This window comes from Alligator mississippiensis, chromosome 1 (assembly GCF_030867095.1).
Source record: "Alligator mississippiensis isolate rAllMis1 chromosome 1, rAllMis1, whole genome shotgun sequence".
NCBI lineage: Eukaryota > Metazoa > Chordata > Crocodylia > Alligatoridae > Alligator > Alligator mississippiensis.
Window position 1 is genome coordinate 304,445,012 of NC_081824.1, and position 22,241 is coordinate 304,467,252.

Here is a 22,241-nt window from a genome sequence, read left to right on the forward strand (position 1 = left end):
GCCTGTCACATGGCCCTCGACGGCTTGCCAAAACTCAGTAAGCAGCCCTCTGCCTGAAATAACTGCCTGCCCCTGCAGTATATCAACAGACTTGGCGTATTGGCCCCCTTTCCTCACTAGACATGAAAGCACATAAAATGTTGTTAAGCTCTTTCAGACATGAACAGAAATTTGGATGACCTGACATCTTTGTGATGCTCTTAGAACAACTAAGATTGCATACAACTTAAGTCAATAAATTTCAAGCTGTCAAAAATACATTTTAAAGCTTTTTTCAGTCCAGAAAGATCCATCAAGATTCCCAAGCCAGAAAAGAGAAAAATATATTTGTTGGTAACTAAAGTTCTTTAGGAAGTGTTATCAATATGTACATTTCACTTTGGGTATACATGCAGCTGAAGCTCAAAGATATTTTTGCATTTACAGCATGCATACAATCCTCCTTTCCTTATGTTCTGTATGCTCTGTGCTTCCCACTCCTCAGTTTCCTCTCAACTGCAGGACCATAGAATGTGAGGGAGTCAGAGGAAGAAAGGAAGCGTCACAGGAAAACATGATGCATATGGACAACACATTTCAAAAGAAATCTAGTTTTCTCTTTTGAGCCCTTGTCTGCATATATATTGCACTTTGGGTAACTATGAAATAGCAATCAGATCTCTGGGAAGCGAGTTGCAAAGTTCTAGGCCTGCACAACTTGTTCACTAATATATACTGTCTGTTTTAAAGGCTTCCATAAAAACAAAGTACTTAGCAGAAGGGAATGTGCGAGTGTGGGCAGGCCCACAATTGCAGTACTTCTGGACCCTTCAGCTAAGGAAATGAACAGCCATTGGGAATTTCTTAAAGATGGTTAGAAAATAAGCTCTCCTCATATCAAGAACTATATATAATGTATCACTATGAATGTATAGTATGTACATGTGTGATCACACGCACACACACACACACAATCTCTCTCACGCACACACGCGCATGCATGCACAACAATGCAGAGGGGATCCATCATTAATACCTGGATGTCATTCATTCTTGTCTTGAAGGTGATGGCTGCCCTAGAAAGATGTCTTCATATATAAGGAGGAGCAGCAAACTGGTACTCAGAGCTTCAAATGCCATCTCCATCAGGGATATGAATATTGGCTTTAGGTTCCACTAGAAAATTAAGCCTTTTAACTTTAGGACACTTTAAGGACTTTCATTGGAAAGTAGTAGGCTAAGCTAATAGTCTGATGAATCTTAACAAACCTGAGGAAAAGGTCACTATACTTCAGCTCCAGAATGTAGTCCAGGATAGCTGGTATGGAAACCTGGTAAGATCAAAGGTCTTGCATGACACAAAACTGAAAAATATCCAGTCCACTTACCCAGCTATGTCTGTATATAGCCAAACACTTCCAAGTAAGGATGAGAAGGTCTCAAGCAAGGTATGAGCATAAGCCTGCTCCACTGTCATGAACTGTCCAGAATCCATTCTGCGACTTGGAGAGTATAGATCTGGGTGGAGTGTTCTTCCTGTGTTCTGGGCAAGCAGGTCTGGGGGCAGCAGGAGAATTCTACAACTCTAAGTGACAAAGATGGTCTTGGAACCAGTATTCCCTTGGCCAGGATGAACCAGCAGTGTCAGTCACGCATAGTCCTACCTTACCTTGCACAGTTCTCACATAATTAGAGGTGTAAGAAGAGCTTCTTTAAACTGAGACGTGGTAGACTCAGGGCTAGGAACCTCTGAAGTCATCCACCCAAGATGCTGAAATATCTTAAATAGGATGAAAAGGAGAGGATTAGCATCAAGCGACTACTTCTCCTGTTCCAGGACACTCAACGAGGCAGGGAGAGGCTTCTGGGCTATATGACCCATCCTTAAAAGTGCTCCAGCCCATGGCCTGAATGGCCACCCTGGAAAATTGCAGAAGGATCCCCGAGGCAACTTGGATGGAAGTCAGGAGGACTGCAGTGGCCAGTGCTTCTCTTCTAAAAAGGTCCCATGATTGTGATACAGGATGAAGAGGTAGATGAACTAGGACCATGGTCAGAGCCCAAGGAGAAGTCTGATGAGACTTCTATCAGCTGTGCCACTTGTACAACAGCAAGAGACAGATCCCCTAGCGGAAATGCAGCTGGCAGGCTGAACAGTTCTATGGCTAGCTCTGGTGGAAATAGGAGAGCAGCAGGGACTCCAGTTATGGCTTAACTGTAAAATTAATTAGAGCCGTATACAGAAACAACCCCACTGGAAATGGTTTCAGCAGATGAGATTAGGTGATAAGAACTTAAAGTTCTCAGTGCCAAAGCAGAAATCTGTGCCAAAGCTGTGGATCTGCTACAAGAAAGGAGAGATGACAATTCTGATGAATGCCTTAGTGCTTTTCTGTGGGCTTCCTGGACACCACCAGAACCCAGTGACAGTTCTCAGGATGGTGCCAGGGTTCATTATAATCCACACACAGCAATGAACTTGCAGCATTAGAGGGAACAGGGGAGATGGAGAAGGCCTCTTCAAGGAACCTCAGATCAGTGACCTTCCTCTGGAACCACTTGTGGGACTTCACCAACCACAGAAAGATGGTCTCTTCAGCAGAATACTGTTCCTCCCTTCCCAGAAGCTTCCATAGACACTGGAGTCCAGTGCTTTGGAATCAGAGGCCAACCCTATAAGACTTATTAAAGGAGGTAAACCTGAAGATAGGCTTTGCATTCCCTTCTAGCTCAGAAGATCAATTATTTACAGATTAAGTTCTTCCCACAAATAATTAAGTCAAACAACAGATCAACTCAGCTAAATCATGAGCTAGTTCCACCCCCATGAGCCAACTGTCCAGCCCCATGTACTGGCCCAGCACTATGCATGGCCCAATTACACATCAGATCCAGCTGTGCACCAGCTCAACCCTGTGCATGGGATCTGGCTGTGGAATAACCCTGCACAGCAGCACAATCTAGCACACAAGGCCATGTCATCCAACCTGCTGTTTCCCACATCCAAAATCTGGCAGTAGGGAAGCTCCAATTAACACTGCTACTGCTTCCCCCTACTCCTAAATTTTTGGATCCACGGGGAGACCCACAAGTCAGATCTGGCCCATGGGCTGGAGGCCAAGGTCCAGTACCTCATAGTACTTCAAGAACTGGCTGAAGAGCCATTAGCAAGTATCTCTAACAACTTGTGGAAGACAGGTGAGACTCCAGAAGACTGGAAAAGGGCAAAGATAATGCACTTATCTTTGAAGAGGTGGAAAAGGTAAATCCACAGACTTATAGAATAGTAATCCTAAATTAAATTCCTGGAAAGAGAGCAAAATAATAATCAATGCATACATACCTATAAGATAACAGAGTGGTAACTAACTGATAACTTCAACAAAAAAGCAGCAAAAAGCCCAACTTAATTTCTGCAAAAGGGTTACAGACCATGCAGATAGGGGAGAAACAACAGATATGACATACCAGCACTTCATAAAAGCTTCTGACACTTTTTTTCATGTCATCGTAAACAAGCTATGGAACATGGTCTAGATCAGTGGTTCTCAACCTTTTAGACCCAAGGAATGCCTCTATAACACTTTTTAAAATTTAGCAGCATCCTTTGAAGATTGCTAGAAGAGAAAGCCTGTTTTCCCCCACTCAAGGGAAACATGCCCTCCCCAACTTTGCCCTGATGCATGAAATGCCAATGGAATCTGCAGGGGCAGTACTTAATGTATCCCCTCTGTTGATGATATTACTAATCTGGACTCTCAGGCAGGCCAACAACAGAAAAGCTAGAGGGGTGTCCCATCCTGCTACAGCAGCTACAGTTCCTGCTCCTCACAGCATCTCCTAGAAAGAGGCATAGTGGGGCAGTTCCACCTGGCAACAGTGGGGTAGCACCCTTAAAAGGGCCTTACAATAGCCCAGGGTTCCAAACCTGTTACTTAACAGAAGAGACTACAAAAGGGGAGATGTAACAATCTTCAAACATACGAAAGTAATGCAGAAAGGAAGGTTCTAAACCATTTCTTGTTTCCATTAGAGATAGGACAAGAAACAACGGGCTTAAATTGCAGCAAGGAATGTTTAGGTTACGCATCAGGAAAAATCTAAGCCTAGTTTAGCATTTTAATAGATTATGTAGGGAGGCTATAGAATCATCATCATTAGATCTTTAAAAAAAATGTAAAGCAATATCTATGAAGACAGTTATGGTATAGTAAATTGATTCCGTGTTGGGACAGAGGGATGAACCAGATAACCTCTGAAGGTTCCTTCCAGTCATGTTTTCTGTAATTCTAGGACACTATCCTTATAAGAGGCAGGCTCTTCCATGGTTTAGCTGCAAAAGGGACATAACTGGACTCCTAGAGATCTGGGAGAAACATAGCAACAGTCTAAGAAGACATTGCCTGGTCAAACAAATTTTACTTGGGTGGAAAGCCACATGGTACAGGCTATAGAACATCAGGTCTTGCTACAGAAAGTGATACAGATGAAGTAAAGGTGAAAAATAAGAAATAAGTAAATGTTTTTCCCAAAAGGGTTACAGAAGGGGGGAGGGGAAGAAGAACACTGAAAGGCAGTTTTTCTTCCTAAGGCTGTAGACCAAATGCAGCCTAAATTGGTCTTCAGAAATATCATCTTGAGGCAAGATTGTTGAAACTAACTGAGGAGCTGGAAGCACGAACCATCATTTATGCCCTCATATGTGGAGCATAAGGAGAGGCAGGATACACACATACTGTACAGAAGCTGCCAGGGAAAAAGTCTCCGAGTTGAAAGTCCTTGAAGCACAAAGCACAGTCACAGTGAAATATGTGTATGGACAAACACATGAATGAGAAGCTCCTCAAGACAATAATACTATACTCTAAAGCAAATGCTATCTACATATGCTCATCACTCAAGCTTTTCCAGCCTCATCCTTTCTTGTAAGCCGACAGGCCGATTTGAATACTGCCTGCTGACAAAAACAATTCTGATAAAATTAGCAGAGGAAGGAGTGTGGCATTGCTTTCTACACGGCAAAAAGATTCTGCAGTTTGCAGGCAACTCAACATAAATGCTGAAATGTTCATGTTTTGGAGCAGAAGGGCTGAGATATTTCTAAAATGGAAACGTTAAAAATAAAATAATGAAAATGAACTTGTTAAGTTTCAACAAGTCTCATTAAGTAGATGATAACAAATTTAAACTTCCAATTAATTTAATTAAAAAAAGAAAGGTAACACAGAAAAAGCAAAACAAACAATTTATTATAATTAGAGACAATTTTTACAGGTGGAAAGTCCTAAGGAAAGCAAAAGGAGATTACTCAAGCAACTTAATGAAAGGCCAATGATTTCTAACAAGCACCTACAGTATCTTAGTATTTTTAATCACTACCGACAGGACGTCTCAAATTTGTGAGGTAATACTACCATGAAATAGGCAAGTCTATGGTAGAGGCAGGAAATTGACCAAAGTTTCCTATAACTTAATAAAACCACTGTCCAACTGACACAGAGGGCACATAATTACAAAACAGTCTTTCCACACTTTCATGACTTCAGGTGTAGATATGATCAATGATTCCGCTGAGCCTGAATACTTAAATCTAAGAAAGATTCAGATGTACACACATACATATTCACAAACGTAAAAAACAAAAAAGCAAGTTAATATTTAAGGTTTAATTAGTTATGCTTTTTTGATAAAAACAAAAAGGTCTAGAAGTTTATCCAAGTCTGTTAAAAATTAAAGTTCCATTCATATTATAATCCTTACCTCAAATTTTGTGGTGCTTCACCAAACAAACTACAAATTTCTCTTATTTGTTTCAGTGCAGGAATGACCCATTTATCATTTGTGCGAAGCTCTTCTATAAAACGATCTATCCACTGTATCTTTTGGGTATCCCGATCCTTAAAAAGCAAAGTATTCACAGTTTAGTACACAGCAGACTTCCGTGATACAAGGGCCCATTTTTACATATACAGTAAACTGGTTAATTTACCACTCCAAAGGCAAATGCAAATTATCCAACAGTGACCATTATCAGGTGCTTATAACTGGCAGGGGTACAACAGGGGTGAGGTGGCACTGGTAGAGAATCAGAACCACATGAACTTACAGCTCTGTACTTAGTTACATTACAAGTAGTACCATCTAATATAAACCCTAAAATGTGTCACCTTCAAAATATGTCCCATAATGCGCTTAAAGAATCCCTTGATGCTGTTCAAGGACACTGAATTATGCATGACAGCTCTTTTGCTATTAATCTGCCACATCCTCCTAATTTTAATTAAAGTATCAACAGCTAACTTTACAATAAAACCATACTGAATTACTCACCTGTGAACAGCTGTAATCTAAGATTTTAATATGGGCACTAAGAGCCTGGTCCATGATATCAACAGGTACATCATCACTATGTGCCAAATTCCACAGAAGATTCAATACTTTGTGTGCCATCACACCATCCTTGTCATCTTCTGCAAGACGACGGATTAACTCAAGTAATTTTTCACGTTGTTTTTTGCTTGCGTTTGTCCAACTTGCCTGGTAAACAAAATTTTATTCCATATGAAAAACCACCACATCTTTAGGATTTAGTTCTATACATGCCAAGTTACAAAAGAATAACTGGAAAATAAGCCAACCCACCTTATGTTTTTAATCAAAGAAACAAACACAGTAAGTCAAATGATAAGAGAACCTGTTTTTCAGTAAAATGATACAATTATTCCTCCTGTTTTTTTACTAACTCTTGTACAAAATTCTCTACTTTAAGAACAGAAAAGTTTTTGGGATCCTTTATTAAGGAACACCAATATGCTCCATTGTTGTAAAGCACCTGATTACACCATTACTAATGACATTTTAAACTGCAGCCAAAATGAAATGAACTTCAGTTTTGTTAAGCTTAAGTTAAGCTTTCTGAAGCCTCCCCTGCCTATCCATAAAAGCGTTCCAATTAATCATTACAATTTTGCCATTCTGTGCCATTTTGTATTTCATGTTATTGACTGTGATATGTCTGACACAAAACTTTGCCTGATAACACAGAATTTTCTTTTATCAGTTTGCCCAACCCAAAACAAACTTCTAATATGAAATTACTATGCCACCTTTTTCAAAGCAGACCACAAATGATACTAGCATTTACCTAAATGAATACAGGTAAGTAAATATGGGCCTGACTTGGAGGAACAAACAGATCTGGAGGGGCTATGGATGCATGTAAGCATTAATAGTTTAATTACATGAAAACATGACTAGAGGCTTCTCAAACCAATTGTATGTGCACATCAGACAAAGTAGACACAAATTTGGTAGTGTGGAAGTGCCCAACGATTTCCAGTGTATTTTCAGGCTCTATACTCTCATTTCATTATTGAGCATTATTGTCAACTACAAATATGAATGCCATGATTTTTAAAAGCAACCATAAGCACATACTTCAGAAAAGGAGCTGGTAGGGGTGAGGGGACCTAAAACAGTTCTAAAAATTATTGCATATAGAAAATACAGTAAAAGCTTTGTTATCCGGCACCCATGGCAAATGGGGGGGTGCCAGTTAACAAAATATGCCGGTTAACTGAGTGGCCCGAATAGGCATCTTTGCCTGTTCTGGCCACCGCCTCTCCCACTGCAATCTGGGGCATCGCCGCCCCTCTTGCTGGCCCCAAGGGACAGGGAGGAGGGCCCCACACAAGTTGCTTTGCTCTAGACCGTGGGGGCTCAGCAGCGCAGGCTGCTTTGCTCCAGGCCGTGGGGGCTCAGCGAAACTGGAAGTGCCACAGTGGGCACTTCTGGTTTCGCTTTTCCCTTACAAGCCAGCATACCGGTTAATAGAGCATGCCAGCTTGTAAGGTACCAGATAGCGCAGCTTTTACTGTATTTGGCACGTTGAGACAAATTTCGATGTTGACCAGGTTACGAGTACAATAGGTCACACAGCTGAGCTATAGACATACAACATATTACTAACTAAAGAAATGTTCGTGCCTGACATTCTAATATACAAATACCTTCAAATAAAGCGTAGCAATGAGAAGGAAATATTTTTCACTATCTAAACATTTCATTTCAACATTTAGTTCCAGGACAAGTATATACACTAGTTAAAAACCAAGCAGTTTATCTTAAACAGACAACAACTTATAATTTAGAGTTAACATTCACTGATACAGTACCATGAACTCTTTTTCTAAATAAAATCATTCTATAATGAATCTGTGTACAGGAAAACTTTATTAGTGTGATATTGGATAGTTCAAAGTATTGGATACTTTGAAGCTACTGTTACTCCCCAGCTGAAAAGGACAGGTTTTTGTATACCTTATGATACAAGTAACTCAAAAATACAGCTTTGAAATGCAAAGCCATTTTCTAGTCCTTTAAACCATAAATCCATGTAAATGTGTTTGCTTACTTCTCAGTACAGTAGTACTGTCTAAATAACACTGCAACATTAGTCTGCAGAGATGGCGTTATTATGTGTTGTTTGCTAGCGCACAGTCTTATAAGCCATGTATAGCAACAGTCCCTGCCACTGCTTGATAACGTGTCAGCAATTTTACACTGGATGAACTAACTGTACATACCTACTACTCTGTCACATGTGAGTCAAGCAGGGGTGAGCATCATGGTGATCAAAAGAAAGTACGAGTTACAATTTTGCAGAAGTTGAAAGTGATATAGAAAGTAAATAAGAAAGAAATTCAAAAGAGAAATTGCTAAAGAGTATTATATACCTCTTCCTACACTTTTACCATTTGGAGAATCAGGATTCAATACAGAAAATGGCAACAGAAGGACACAAAAACAGGACAGAAAAAAGAATCCAAGGTTCAAAGCATTCAGATTTAGAAACAAAACTATTTGAACGGTTTGTGATATGAGGGTAAGTAATATCCCAGTATCTGGGTCGCTAGTTAAAAGAGAAAGCAGACAATACTGCATTGAAGCTAGGAATCAAGTTTCAGTGTTCCAACAGTTAGCTCCAGAGATTCCAACATAGTCACAGCATCATTTTGCTTTGTGTATGTGATGAAGCATCTTCTGCCGATATTCTGGCTGCAGAAAATTGGCATGAAAGCGTGAAGTCAATTTTAGACAAATACATGGACAATGATGATGAGATGGGGGGGGGGGAGGAGGGAGGGGTGTTTTAAATAACCTGCAGCCCGATAGGATACTGGCACTCTAAAGAGGACTGTGTTGCAGTGGGAAGAAATGGAAAAGAATGGCTCACCATACTATTCTGCTCCAATGCCAAGTGAGAAACTAGTCATTAGTGATGGGGAAATTTGAAAATCCTTGGTGTATGACAAGGGGTGAAACACCTGTTAAGCCAGTACAGGGCCGACAAAAATTCATGAATGACAATGAAGTTGTTCCAAGAGTGGCTGCTTCAATTTGAATGGAGAATGGCATGCCAAAAATCAAAATGCGCTTCTAATTGGTAACTGTGCAGTTCACAATTATGAAGAATTAGGCCTGAAGCATATGTATATGCTCTTTCTCCCAGCAAGCACTGACAGAGGCAGGCAATTATTTCGGGCGGAAGGCCGCTTACGCAGTTTTGTCAAGCTGTAGAGGGCAGCGTGGGTAGCCCCGCTGCTTGATAGGTGCCCCACCCCCTGGTCACCATCTTGGGACCAATGTCCCAATGTCTTGGGACCAATGTCCCAGGACCAGCAATGGTGGGGCCCAAAGTGGGGTGCAGGCCAGCAGGGGTCTGTGGAGCCAGTCTGGGCTGCACCAGCAGGGAGAGGTGGGGGAGCTGACCAGGCTCCAGAGCCCCCTGCCAGCTAGGACCCCACGTTCCTGCCACCCTGCTCTGGGCCCCTGCTGGCACTGGTCCCGGGACACCGGTGTGGGCCTCGCACCCCCGCTGGCTCCTGTGCCCACTCACACCCAGTGCTCCCCAGTCCCGTGGGGTGCACAGCCCCAACCCCTGGCTTGCTAGGAGGGAAGAAGCTGGTGCTGAGCGCAGGGAAAAGTGGCCCCTCGCTCGCCTCATGGCCGGTGCTCCCTGCTGCAGGTGCTCGCAGCCCAAGTGGGGCTGTCCGGAACAGGCACAGACAGTCCCACGCAGGCTGCAAGTGGCTACAGCACAGGGTGCTGGCCATGGGGCAAGCGAGGGGGCCACTTTTCCCCGTACACAGCACCAGCTTGTAACCCACCCTGCTGCCAGCCTGGGCCCTGTGCTGGCTCCGGGCTTGCCTGTCGGCAGCAGCAGCTGCGGCCCCCTGCTTGCCATGCTGGGCAGTTTGGCTGCTGCTACTTGCCTGGAGCTCGCATGCTGGGCAGCCCACAGGTGGCGGTGGCCAACACTGCCCAGTGCAGTAAGCAGGGGAGGCCACAGCTGCTGTCACCGCACGCATCCCCGACAGGCGAGCCTGGAGCAAGCATGGGGCCCAGGCTGGCAACGGGACTGGGTTATGGGTTACAAGGTGGTGCTAAGCGTGGGGAGGGAAAAGCAGCCCCTCCCCACCCCATGCCTTGAGCCCTGCACTGCAGCCGTGCACAGCCCTCCTGGGGCTGCCTGTGCCTGCTCCAGACAGCCCTGAGTGGGCTGCAAGTAGCTGCAGCAGGGAGCGCTGGCCATGGGGCAGACAAGGGGCTGCTTTCCTCCACACTGGGAAGGAGCCCAGGGAAAAGCTGAGCACGGGGGGAGGGAAGCAGCCCCTCCCCTGCCCCATGACCAGCGCTCCTTGCTGCAGCTGCTTGCAGCCTGCGTGAGGCTGTCTGGAGTGGACACAGGCAGCCCCATGCAGGCTGTGAGCAGCTGCAGCAGCACAGGGCACCAGCCACAGGGTGCGGGAGGGGCCGCTTTCCCCCAACCCACGCTCATCTTTCCCCCCCACCATACTCCTTCCCTGCCTGGGGTCCCCCCCTGCCCTTCTCCCCCACACCCTTACCTGAGGTTCCAGCATGGGGCAGCCACATGCTCCCAGGCCAGAAGCCCAGTCTGGGGCTTCCGGCTGGGGAGGGGCAGAGCCGGTTGGGCCCTGCTGTTGTGGGAGCCCGCCAGGCTTCCCCTGGGTCCATTTCTGACAGGAACCAAGGGCAGATAAATATTCATTTTCTACATTTTTTAGGGCCCCTGCAGTCCAGACAGAATGGCCTCGTGGGCCAGATCTGGCCCATGGACTGTATTTTGCCCATCCCTGCACTATGAGCTACATGTGGGCAAGATCAGGGAATAATACACCCCATTAAGATGACACACTGGAAAAAAATGGTATGTCATCTACTGTGGGAGGTTTCCAGGAATGCAAAAGATCTGCAAAAATGGAATTGTCTTGATGCTATGAGAAATGTCATCACTGCATGGGATAAAGTTCCACCCTATATTAATCAGAGACTACTTTGTGAAGGGTGGCTCGACATCAGTGAATGTTAACTCACAATTCTAAGGTGTTGTTGGTTTAAGATTAACTGCTTGGTTTAACTATGGTATACTTGTCCCGGAACTAAATGTTGAGATGAAATGTTTAGATAGTGAAAAATATTTCCTTGTCCTTGCCAAAGAATTTGAGTTTGAGCTAGATGATCCTGACTGGGCTGGGCTTTGGGGAGAAATGGATTGCCCTGATGATTTCAAATTGTTCATCAATATTGACAATATGATGTTAACTTTTGCAGAAAAAAGGGGTAAAAGAGCAAGCTAGGACAGCCCATAGAGAAAGACACGGAAACCCCCCCCCCCCCCCCCCCCAATCAACTAATTTGTCCATGACCAAATGTAAGATGGTCAAGCAGGCCAGAATAAACTCTTTAAGAAACTGTGAGAAAATTTATACAACTACTGTAGTTTCATATAATAAATACAGTGTAGCAATTTGGATAATTCAAACCCATTTATTTCAAAGTCAGTATTTGTTGGTCCCCTGTGCTTCAACTTAACGAGATTTTACTGTATTATCATAGTGACAACATACAATGCTACAATATAAGAGGGTTTCAGTTCAGATGAAATCTTACGATACTGGATGAGAGGATGATTAAAGATGCTATAAGCAGCTCAGTCTGGGCTGTTGTTTCTAAGGCATGTTAACTCTCTGCCAACTCAAGTTAGCTTCCACAAAGTTAGAAGATTAACAAAGACTTGGGCAAAGTATTTAACTCCACCTATCTATCTGCCTTTTATTTATTAGGATTTTACTCTTATTCTGGTTACCATGAGCAGAGATGCAGTTAGCCATGTTAACATGAAGTCAAGTAGAAGGCAGGGTAGATCTGCACCTTATACACTAACCGAAGTAGATTACAGATAGACAGGATCTATACCCATATCTGATGAAGTAAGAGTCAGCCAACAAATGTTTGTGCTATAGATATATCTGTATTTACTTTGGGTAGTTTCTGAGGTGCAAATCTGTTCTGCCTCCTAGTTACCATGACTCTCCTCTCTCCCCTCACCAGAACAGGAGAGCTTTTAAAATTTCTTTTATTTTCTAAATAAAATGATAGCACTCAAGGAACAGAATTACATGCAGTGAGCCTGTAAGCTCCAATGAAAGTGCATTAGCTGAAAAAGTAGAGATAAAAAGTCTTTATATTTTCAGTTACATGAATGCATAAAAATGCAATATTCTTATTATGCATAACCACATAATTAAACACTGCATCCACTACGCTTAAAAGCCTGTTAACTGTGTTTGTGACACATAGTTATAAAGGAGTTGAAATATGCAGCATTACCTTAAAACAATCAAACAGGTGATCAAGTTGTTCAGGAGAGAAATCCCAAGCCAGCTTTGCAAGGAGGTCATGTACATTCTTTACAATGGCTTCATGTTTTCCTGCCTGCCAAAAGCAAAAATGAACAACTATAGTTTTTGATACGAAAAAACGCAGTAAGGTGCATCCTAGCTACACATAGCTTCCTTTTCACTTTTGGGGGTGGGATTTACATTTTTCATCTAAACAAATGCTAACTTTCCTTATTATACAAACCTTCTTCCCTGATCCCTCCCCCATTTGTTTGCAATTCTAGTTTAGGTTACCTATTAAGAAAAACTCTCCCTAGGATGGTAGTAAAGCACTGGAGCAGCCTACCAACAGGGGGTTGTTCAATCTCTGTCCTTAGGAGGTTTTTAAGACCTGGCTAGACAATGCCTTGAATATAGTTGGGGATAGTCCTGCTTTGAGCAGGGGGGTTGGACTAGATGACTTCTTGAGGTCCCTTAGAGACCTAATTTTCTATGATTCTATTGTGACAAACAATTAAATTGTTAACTTTTATTTACTACATCAACACCATACATTCAAAAAGGCTACTTGCACTTTGGTTGTTTTGAAAATTGTTACTCTCATCTAATTTATCCACCATAAACCACTATTTGCATTTCATTTCCAGATTCATGCCTCATATTGATTCCACTGCTGATTATTTTCCTTAAGTCAATCTTATTTTGTTATTTTAAATCCATATTGCTATATTTTTACCCTTTCTTATTACTTTATGTGCCTTTCACTTTGTGGACAGCTATGAACTCCAAGGTTCCTACACAAAGAACAACAGACTATATATAAATGAAGAAATCAAAATTACTGTGTTCTCATTTCCTTTTTCAAACTTTCCCAGCTTACTATCTGTAAGGCTAAAAACAAACATAAAATTCCCCGTTTCTCCAGAGAGAGTCTTTTATCCTAGGAACCTACCGCCTACCTTATTATCCCATGTTTGGTACCTGTGATGTACCCAAATTAACATTTTGCCCCCGGACAAATCGTAGCTAATGCAGGTTAACTGCAATTCAAGCTTTGCATAAACAACTATCCCATACCTATTTTAATATGGGCCAAATCAACCCTGGATTAAAGCCTAAATCTCTTTGATGACCACGTTAAACTTCACATTCAAGGTGACAATTTCTGTTGCTCTGTCCCTTGGCAGACATCACCATGGGATTGATACACAATCCCAACAACTGTGCTTGCAGCTATGCTACATGAGCATGGCAGAATGTGCAATTGGGGATCAGATGCCCATTGTGCCATATCACCAGCTGCACACTGGAGGCTGAGTGATCTGTGCTTTCAGGCTCCAAACTGCAGTGGAGCCTAGGAGAACAGATCAACTGCCATTCCCAGCCAGGGAGTGCAGTAAAGTCAAGGGCTCCAACATGCTCTTGGCTGGCAGCAGCAAGCCTCAGTGGCACATAAGCTATTAATGAACAGGGGGAAATACCCCCTGTGATTTCACCCTCCTTCCTTCTCTGGCAGGTTTCTACAACTGAGGTATTATCACTTACTCTTCTTTGCTTACAGAATTTCAAATCTCTGAACCCAAATGAACTAATTTTGCAAGCAGGATTTTCATGACATGTTTTGACATGTTACACTGAAATCTGTGGTATAAGTTTCAGACCTACTAACAGCATAATGCACAATGATTTCTACTGCTAATTTCAGATTAGCTTCATGCTATCATTGTAAGAAGACTCAAATTTCCTTGAAAGCATGGGGAGGACTCACAAGTTTAAAACCACTGGACTCTCCTGTTACCTCTTATTTCTTTAAGAAAAACAAAAACTAAGCACATAGAAATTCTGAAGCTTCCAGAAAAAAATCCCCAATTTAAAAGACACACACATACTTCTATATTCTAAATTTCATAATTTTACACTTAATTTCTACAACTGGGTTCTAGAATTCAATGCACTTAATTTGTCCTAGAACTTGCTTCTAAGAGACTTAACATTTTTCTGATTTAAGCTGTCAGTAGGAATTTCCCTCGTCTTCTAGCACAAAACTTGAACATAATACAAATTTTAAATCCTTTGCTACTCCATTATTTTTCAACTACTCCACCTAATTCACTGACAAAGAAGAAAACCTGGAATCACACATGTACACTTCTACAGAGACATTTAGCCAGCAGTCTGAAAGCACACAGGAAGCAGGGCAAAGTGGCACCTAAGAGACTAACTGGTTCAGAGAGGCATGTTTCTTATGAAAGCTCAATCTACTTCATCAGATGCTAAGAATGGTCACATACACACTTTATATTTGTATAACTAAAATTTCATGTGACAGATAGAAAGTAGTTTGTGTTCTAATTTACCTTCAGTAGAATTTCCACTTAACTATGATTTCTCTTGTATAAACACATATGTTTAATAAAGTCAGTTCATTTCTGCTCTTATATTCAAAAAAAATTTCCATTCAGAGGCATACAAAGCAGCCCTTTTAGAGCAGATTCTTAAACTACCCGTAAAATTAATTTCATATTCTAAGTTTTACTTTTTGCTTAGACACCACTTTTTAAGACTGTTCTTATAAAGATTCCTACTGAATCTTTAATAGAATCAAAGATGGTTCTTGTAATCTTAAATCACACATTAACAAGTTACACAATGGCCCTCCTAAGCAAAACTTCTGCCAGGCAAGTTGCACAATCTGCTCTAAAAAAGTCATATATAAGATCCTTTGGGCACAAAGCAAGACGATCCCCGAGCGAGGCAAAAGAGGGAAAGGGGCCAGGAGGCTTCCCTGGCTGACCAGAGAAATCCAGGGCAGCCTAAGGGCCAAAAGGGGAGCACATAAAAAGTGGAAACAGGGAAAGATCACCAAAGACGAATATACCTCCTCTGCTCGTGCTTGTAGGGAGGCAGTTAGACGGGCCAAAGCTACCATGGAGCTGCGGATGGCAACCCAAGTAAGACAACAAGTAATTGTTTTTTAGATATATAGGGAGTAAAAGGAAGGCCCAGGGAGGAATAGGACCCCTGCTAAATGGGCAGAAACAATTGGGTCGGCAGGCCTGGATGAGCTCCATCCGAGGACACTGAAGGCACTGGCTGACGTCATTGCACAGCCACTGGCAGGAATATTTGAACACTTGTGGTGCATAGGCCAAGTCCCGGAGGACTGGAAAAGAGCCAATGTGGTCCCCATTTTCAAGAAGGGGAGGAAGGAGGACCCGGGCAACTATAGGCCAGTCAGTCTCGCCTCCATCCTTGGCAAAGTCTTTGAAAAAATTATCAAGGATCACACTGTGAGAGCCCGGCAGGACAAATTATGCTGAGGGGAAACCAGCACGGGTTCGTGGCAGGCAGATCGTGCCTGACCAATCTAGTCTCTTTTTATGACCAGGTTACGAAACGCCTGGACACAGCAGGAGGGGTGGATGTTGTATACTTAGACTTCAGGAAGGCCTTCAATACGGTATCCCACCCCATACTGGTGAACAAGTTAAGAGGCTGTGACGTGGATGACTGCACAGTCCGGTGGGTGGCGAATTGGCTGGAGGGTCACACCCAGGGAGTCGTGGTGGATGGGTCGGTTTCGACCTGGAAGGGTGTGGGCAGTGGGGTCCCGCAGGGCTCGGTCCTTGGACCGATACTCTTTAATGTCTTCATCAGCGACTTGGATGAGGGAGTGAAATGTACTCTGTCCAAGTTTGCAGATGACACAAAGCTATGGGGAGATGTGGACACGCTGGAGGGCAGGGAACAGCTGCAAGCAGACCTGGACAGGTTGGACAAGTGGGCAGAAAACAACAGGATGCAGTTCAACAAGGAGAAATGCAAAGTGCTGCACCTAGGGAGGAAAAATGTCCAGCACACCTACAGCCTAGGAAATGACCTGCTGGGTGGCACAGAAGTGGAAAGGGATCTTGGAGTCCTAGTGGACTCCAAGATGAACATGAGTCAGTAGTGTGACGAAGCCATCAAAAAAGCTAATGGCACTTTATCGTGCATCAGCAGATGCATGATGAATAGGTCCAAGGAGGTGATACTTCCCCTCTATTGGGCGCTGGTCAGACCGCAGTTGGAGTACTGCGTGCAATTCTGGGTGCCACACGTCAAGAAGGATGCGGATAACCTGGAGAGGGTCCAGAGAAGGGCCACTCGTATGGTTAAGGGCCTACAGACCAAGCCCTATGAGGAGAGACTAGAGAAACTGGACCTTTTCAGCCTCCGCAAGAGAAGGTTGAGAGGCGACCTTCTCTTGGCTGCCTGTAAGTTCATCACGGGGGTGCAGAAGGGAATTGGTGAGTATTTATTCACCAAGGCGTCCCCGGGGGTTACAAGAAATAATGGCCACAAGCTAGCAGACAGCAGATTTAGATTGGACATAAGGAAGAACTTCTTCACGGTTAGAGTGGCCAAGGTCTGGAACAGGCTCCCAAGGGAGGTGGTGCTCTCCCCTACCCTTGGGGTCTTCAAGAGGAGGTTAGATGAGTATCTAGCTGGGGTCATCTAGACCCAGCACTCTTTCCTGCTTACGCAGGGGGTCGGACTCGATGATCTATTGAGGTCCCTTCCGACCCTAACATCTATGAATCTATGAATAAGATATGACCATTTCTTCAAACTGCTCTGCAATCTGGTGGTAGCAACAGAAGCAACAACAATATGGAATGACTTTTAAGTATCTATTAGCAGAGTTAGAGTCTTTTATCTTTTCATAAACCCTTAGTATTAGGGCTGTGTGAAATTTCGGCAGCTGTTTAGTTTTGGAGGTGTTTCGAGTCATTTTGAAACACCGAATCCGAATCAAAACGGAAGGCTCAGAAATCTCTCTGAAACTAAACGAGGCATCCGAAACGTTTCAGAAATGTTTCGGGAAATGTTTGAGTTTTGGAGCTGGGCTTGCAGGAAAACAGCTGTACACTGCTGCCCTGATGCATAACTCTGCTCTGCAAGGAGCAAAGATCTGTGCCGGGGTCTTCTTGCTGCCACTGCCCGCCCTGTGGTCACACGGCAGGGCAGTGCTGGTTCCTGCTGGGTGAAATGATTCCACAGGGAGCAGAGATCTGGGGATGCACAGGGTGGGCAGCGGTGGGAAGGAGACTCCGGCATGGATCTGGCTCTGCAGGGAGCAGAAATCCATGCCAGATCCCCCTCACCACCGCTGCCCGCCCCACGTCGCCAAGGCAGTGCAGGGCAGGCAGCAGTGGTGATGAGACCCCCAGTGCGGATCTCTGCTCTCTGCAGAACCAAGTCTCTCAAGCAGGGACCAGCAGGCTTGCTGGCTTCCCTGCCCCGCGATCTGGTGTGACAGGGATCAGAGATCTGTGAGGGGGCCTCCTCACCTGCACGGAAGGCAGTGGCCCTCCCCCTCTCCCAGACAAGCCACACAGGGCCCCGTCCTGCTCCCTGCAGGGGTCCTATAGTCCCTGGCCCCAAGACCCACCTGGCTGGGTAGGGCTGTGCGAAGCTACCCTTGCAGCCCATCTGAAACAGATTTGGAGGAGATTCAGTGGAGCCAAATCTCCGTTACAGATTCGGCTGAAACAAAACAGGATAGCGATCCAAAACACCAAAACGAATCACTGTCCTCCGAAACTGTTGAATCTGAATCAAATCAGCCGTTTTGCACAGCCCTACTTACTATGTCTCTTTGCCATGTTGGCTCATGCAGTAATCTCCTAGCCTGGCTGATTTATCTACATGGCCTGAATGATATACTAGATTGCACAGAATGCAAATCTGATTTTAAGAAACCAATACAGCTATTACAACTATTTTACAAATGAGATTTGACTGTAAACTAAAACAGCATATTTTTTTGCTGAGATTGCAAAACAAAGGCTGAAAAAAGATGGCTTTGGAATGATGGGAGGTCCATGACTAAAGCCAGGAACTAGAAACATCGAACCCATGGACCTACTGGATCTGGCGTGTAGAACCAAGAAGTCTCAGGGGTGTTCCAGTGGTGGGGGCTTTGGCCATGCTTGTGCCATTACCAGAAGGCAAAGAGCTGTGCCTGTACTGCTGGTGGGAGGCAGGAAAAGCCACTACCACCCCAGTAGAGGTGGCCAACTCAGAACACCAACCTGCCTCAGACTCCCCTTGGGCTGTTCCAGGCCATGGCTCTGAAAGTTGTCAATTGCTGAGTTATGAAGTTTGCAGTCCAAAACTCAGGAGATTTAATTTCAACTGCCTGCCCTATCACTAGTCACGGCTGTCCAACTGGTAGCCCGAAACAGCATGTTCCATACAGGCTTCCACCATGACTGCTTCTGCCCTGCTTCCACCTATGCCTTGTGCAGTCCTCAGCTGTCTGCAAGTTGAGTAGTCCTGATTTATATCCTGAATGCCACTAGGCAAGTTACTTGTTCTGGGACTAAGCTTCCCGAAGAGGGAGTAAGAGCTACTTCTCATTCCTAAATTTAAACTTACCCCAGTTAATAATATAAAAGTAGAATAAAATAAAAAATTAAGTTTAGCCCTTCCACACCAAATGACACACTGACCTAAACTTTATTCTTAGAACTGGGTTAGTCATCGTTTCCTATAATTTATAACCGAACAGATCCTTTACCATGCTCATCTATCACATGATGATCTATTTTTTCTAGTTTCTTTGACAGAGGGCAATTTTTTCCCTTCTCCTGCCCCACTGTGATCTCAAATCCCATTTTTAATTTACCAGTAAGTAGGAATTATTGTGTTCCACCGATTTATTTTTTTCCTCCTCATCTCACCTTGTGCCACGCAAGTCATTCCAAACTGCAAACAACAGCAGGAAAACATTTTTTACAGTACTACCACTCACACTAAACTCGCAATATTTGGATTCAAAAGAAATTTACAAAATACACTGAAAAAGATGGGCTCAGGAACAAAGAAAATGTGTACCTTTACTGGATACCAAAAGCCAGGCACAAAGCACAGATGGTGACTTTATGGCTCATTATAATCTACCTGCTGCTCTTTCTGCACTCCATAGGTGACAAGAATCCTTTTTCCCTCTTGAATGGTGTTGCTCTTCCACTTTTCAGATTATCTTTTCTTCTGCATTTCTGTTTTGTTTTTTGTTTGTTTGTTTTTTTAATTACAGTAAAAGTTCTGTTAACCAGCATCTTACAAGCCGGCATGCTCAATTAACCGGCATGCTAGCTTGTAAGATAAAGTGAAACTGCAAGTACCCGCTGTGGCACTTCCGGTTTCTCTGAGCCCCCACAGCCTGGGGTAAAGCAGCCTGTGCTGCTGAGCCCCCATGGCCCAGGGGCATAACAGGCTGTGCAGGGCCTGCTTCCCTGTCTTGCAGGGCCTGCAGGGCCCACGGGAGGGGCGGCAGGATGCCCCAGATGCAGCGGGAGAAGCAGCAGCCCAGGCCACTCAGTTAACCAGCATATTTTGTCATCCGGCATCCCCCATTCCTGGGGGATACCAGATAACAGAACTTTTACTGTAGTCCTGATAATGACTCTTTGCTCTTTTTACAGCTCTGCTCTACTCCCCTAAGCCAGGAGCATCAAACTTGCCCCTCCTTGCAGGTGGGTTCCAGATGCAGTGGCACAGCAAGAAGCATCCATGGGGTCTAGTACGGCTGTTGCTCTCCCTTTGCAGCAGACCCTAAGTTCCCAGAGCTCTGGGAGCCCTGTGGGCCAGAAGACAATTCCTCAGGCTGTAGGCTGATACCCCTGATTTAAAGCAGGCTATTTTTATGTACTCATGGAGTTTTAACCAGGCTATCATTCAAGCTGTGTCTGCTTCTTCCTGAAATCTGAAGAGTGGTACTTTGCACCCAAAAGCTTGGCAATCATGCAGTTGTTCCAATAAAAGATACCACCTCCAAAATATCCTTACCAGCATGGCCACAACATCACTTCCACAATGCTTTTTCTATACCAGGCATTCCAGACAACCAATTTTGGTTCCAATCTTCTAATGCAGAGGCATCAAAATTGGCTGCACCCTCAAGCTCAAGCTGGACTATGGGACTATTTGCAGGCCAAATACAGACTGCAAGGAGCCTCCCAGGCTGGATTCAGACCCAGCTCTCACTTGCCCCTATGCTGCTGGCATACATGCTCATTGGGACTCCATTACTAGTTCAGTGGCAGGCCCTGCCCCCACATCCCCAGCCCCTCTGGGAGCCCCATAGGTAGAGTGTAACAGCTTAGTGGGCTGCATATGGTTCACAAGGCAAGAACAACAAAAGCATACAACAAAAGGATCTGTAACCTCTATTTCCTGTGGAACAGCCACTGTTTTTAACTCCATTTAGTAGGACAGCAAAGCGTTGTTTAGACTAAAGGCTGTACTACAGCAAAAAGTGTGTTAACCAGCACTTCATTAAATTGGAAAAACTCTATTACTGACATCTGAGGGACACGGCAAAAGCGAAACCAGAAGTACCATTTCTGGGTTTTGCCGCCACCACGAGCAGAGTTCTCGCCACTTCTTCAACCCACAGCCCAGGGCAAAGCAGCCTGCGCAGGGCCCCCTTCTCTGTTCCCTGGCACACTGACACCGAGGAGAGCACCAGATGGCACACATTTGATTAACTGGAATATTTAATTAACCAGCATCCCCCATTCCCAGGGGATGCTGGGTAACAGAGCTTTTACTGTATTTTACCCTGAATACCAGAAATTCACTACTCAAGTTTCCTTAGTCTCTTATAGCTCCCACTGTTATTTAACTCATACGTAAAATAATTTTGAAGAAAAACCATTTAGTGAGCTGGTTCATTTACAATTGAGGTAAATGCTCCTCTTAATATATTGACTTCTTGACATCTTCTCACCAACAATTGCTTGATTTTTAATAGATCTTAAATAAACCTGTCTTCTCATCTATGCATCCTGACTCCTCCCCCCCACTTACAAGTCGGTCCTTGCATTACATATGTAGCTTATCCAAAAACACAAGCTGAGGTGAATCCATCCAGAAATTTAAAAATCAACTTTCATAATGTGCTTTTTGCTTATAACAGGCATCATCAACCACAAGCAGCCCTGAAAGCACACATTCCTCTATGAAATCCAATACATTTCCATAATAATTTATTCCATAAAAGCATAAATTCAACTTATTCTCAAAAGGTGCTGTAAGATAAGATCACTAACTCTTCATGCATAAAACAATTCAATTCTTTACCTGTGCTGCCCAAATGTTGTCAAGATCTTGCAAAGTTAAGGCTTTTTCTTTGATGACAAACCGAAGAATCTTCTCTAACTTTTCTACGTATTGAGGTTGATGAAGACTATCTCGTAACACAATTGACAAAATATTATTCTGTTGGATCCATTCCTAAATTTAAATTGAGGGGGAGAAAACATTTTCAAAATACTAAAATTTTAAGAACACAACTTCTAGTCAAGAAAATACAAACTTGAAACAGAATATATATTTTATATACAATCACTCCATCTCTAAGACAAAAAAAAAAAAGAATACACACACAAGGGCAGGGATGGGAACAGGTACTAATCCTTCCCTTTCACTTACTTTAGACAAGCAAACAACAAAGCAAATCCAGATTTTATACATTTTGAAACCTGACTCAATGTAAAACAGGAAATC

The 22,241-nt window shown here is 43.6% G+C and overlaps 1 protein-coding gene across 1 annotated transcript in view; it reads right to left on the reverse strand.

The window, feature by feature from the left end:
* The window catches only part of USP9X (ubiquitin specific peptidase 9 X-linked), a 189,490-nt gene that overhangs the window by 97,693 nt on the left and 69,556 nt on the right, over positions 1–22,241 (reverse strand). The window contains exons 10-13 of the mRNA XM_006266676.3: positions 21,816–21,968; positions 12,673–12,777; positions 6,310–6,516; positions 5,740–5,876 (exon numbers count right to left, since the gene is read on the reverse strand). Of these exons, the coding sequence (XP_006266738.1) occupies positions 5,740–5,876; positions 6,310–6,516; positions 12,673–12,777; positions 21,816–21,968 (602 nt within the window). The remainder of the gene's footprint in view (positions 1–5,739; positions 5,877–6,309; positions 6,517–12,672; positions 12,778–21,815; positions 21,969–22,241) is intronic.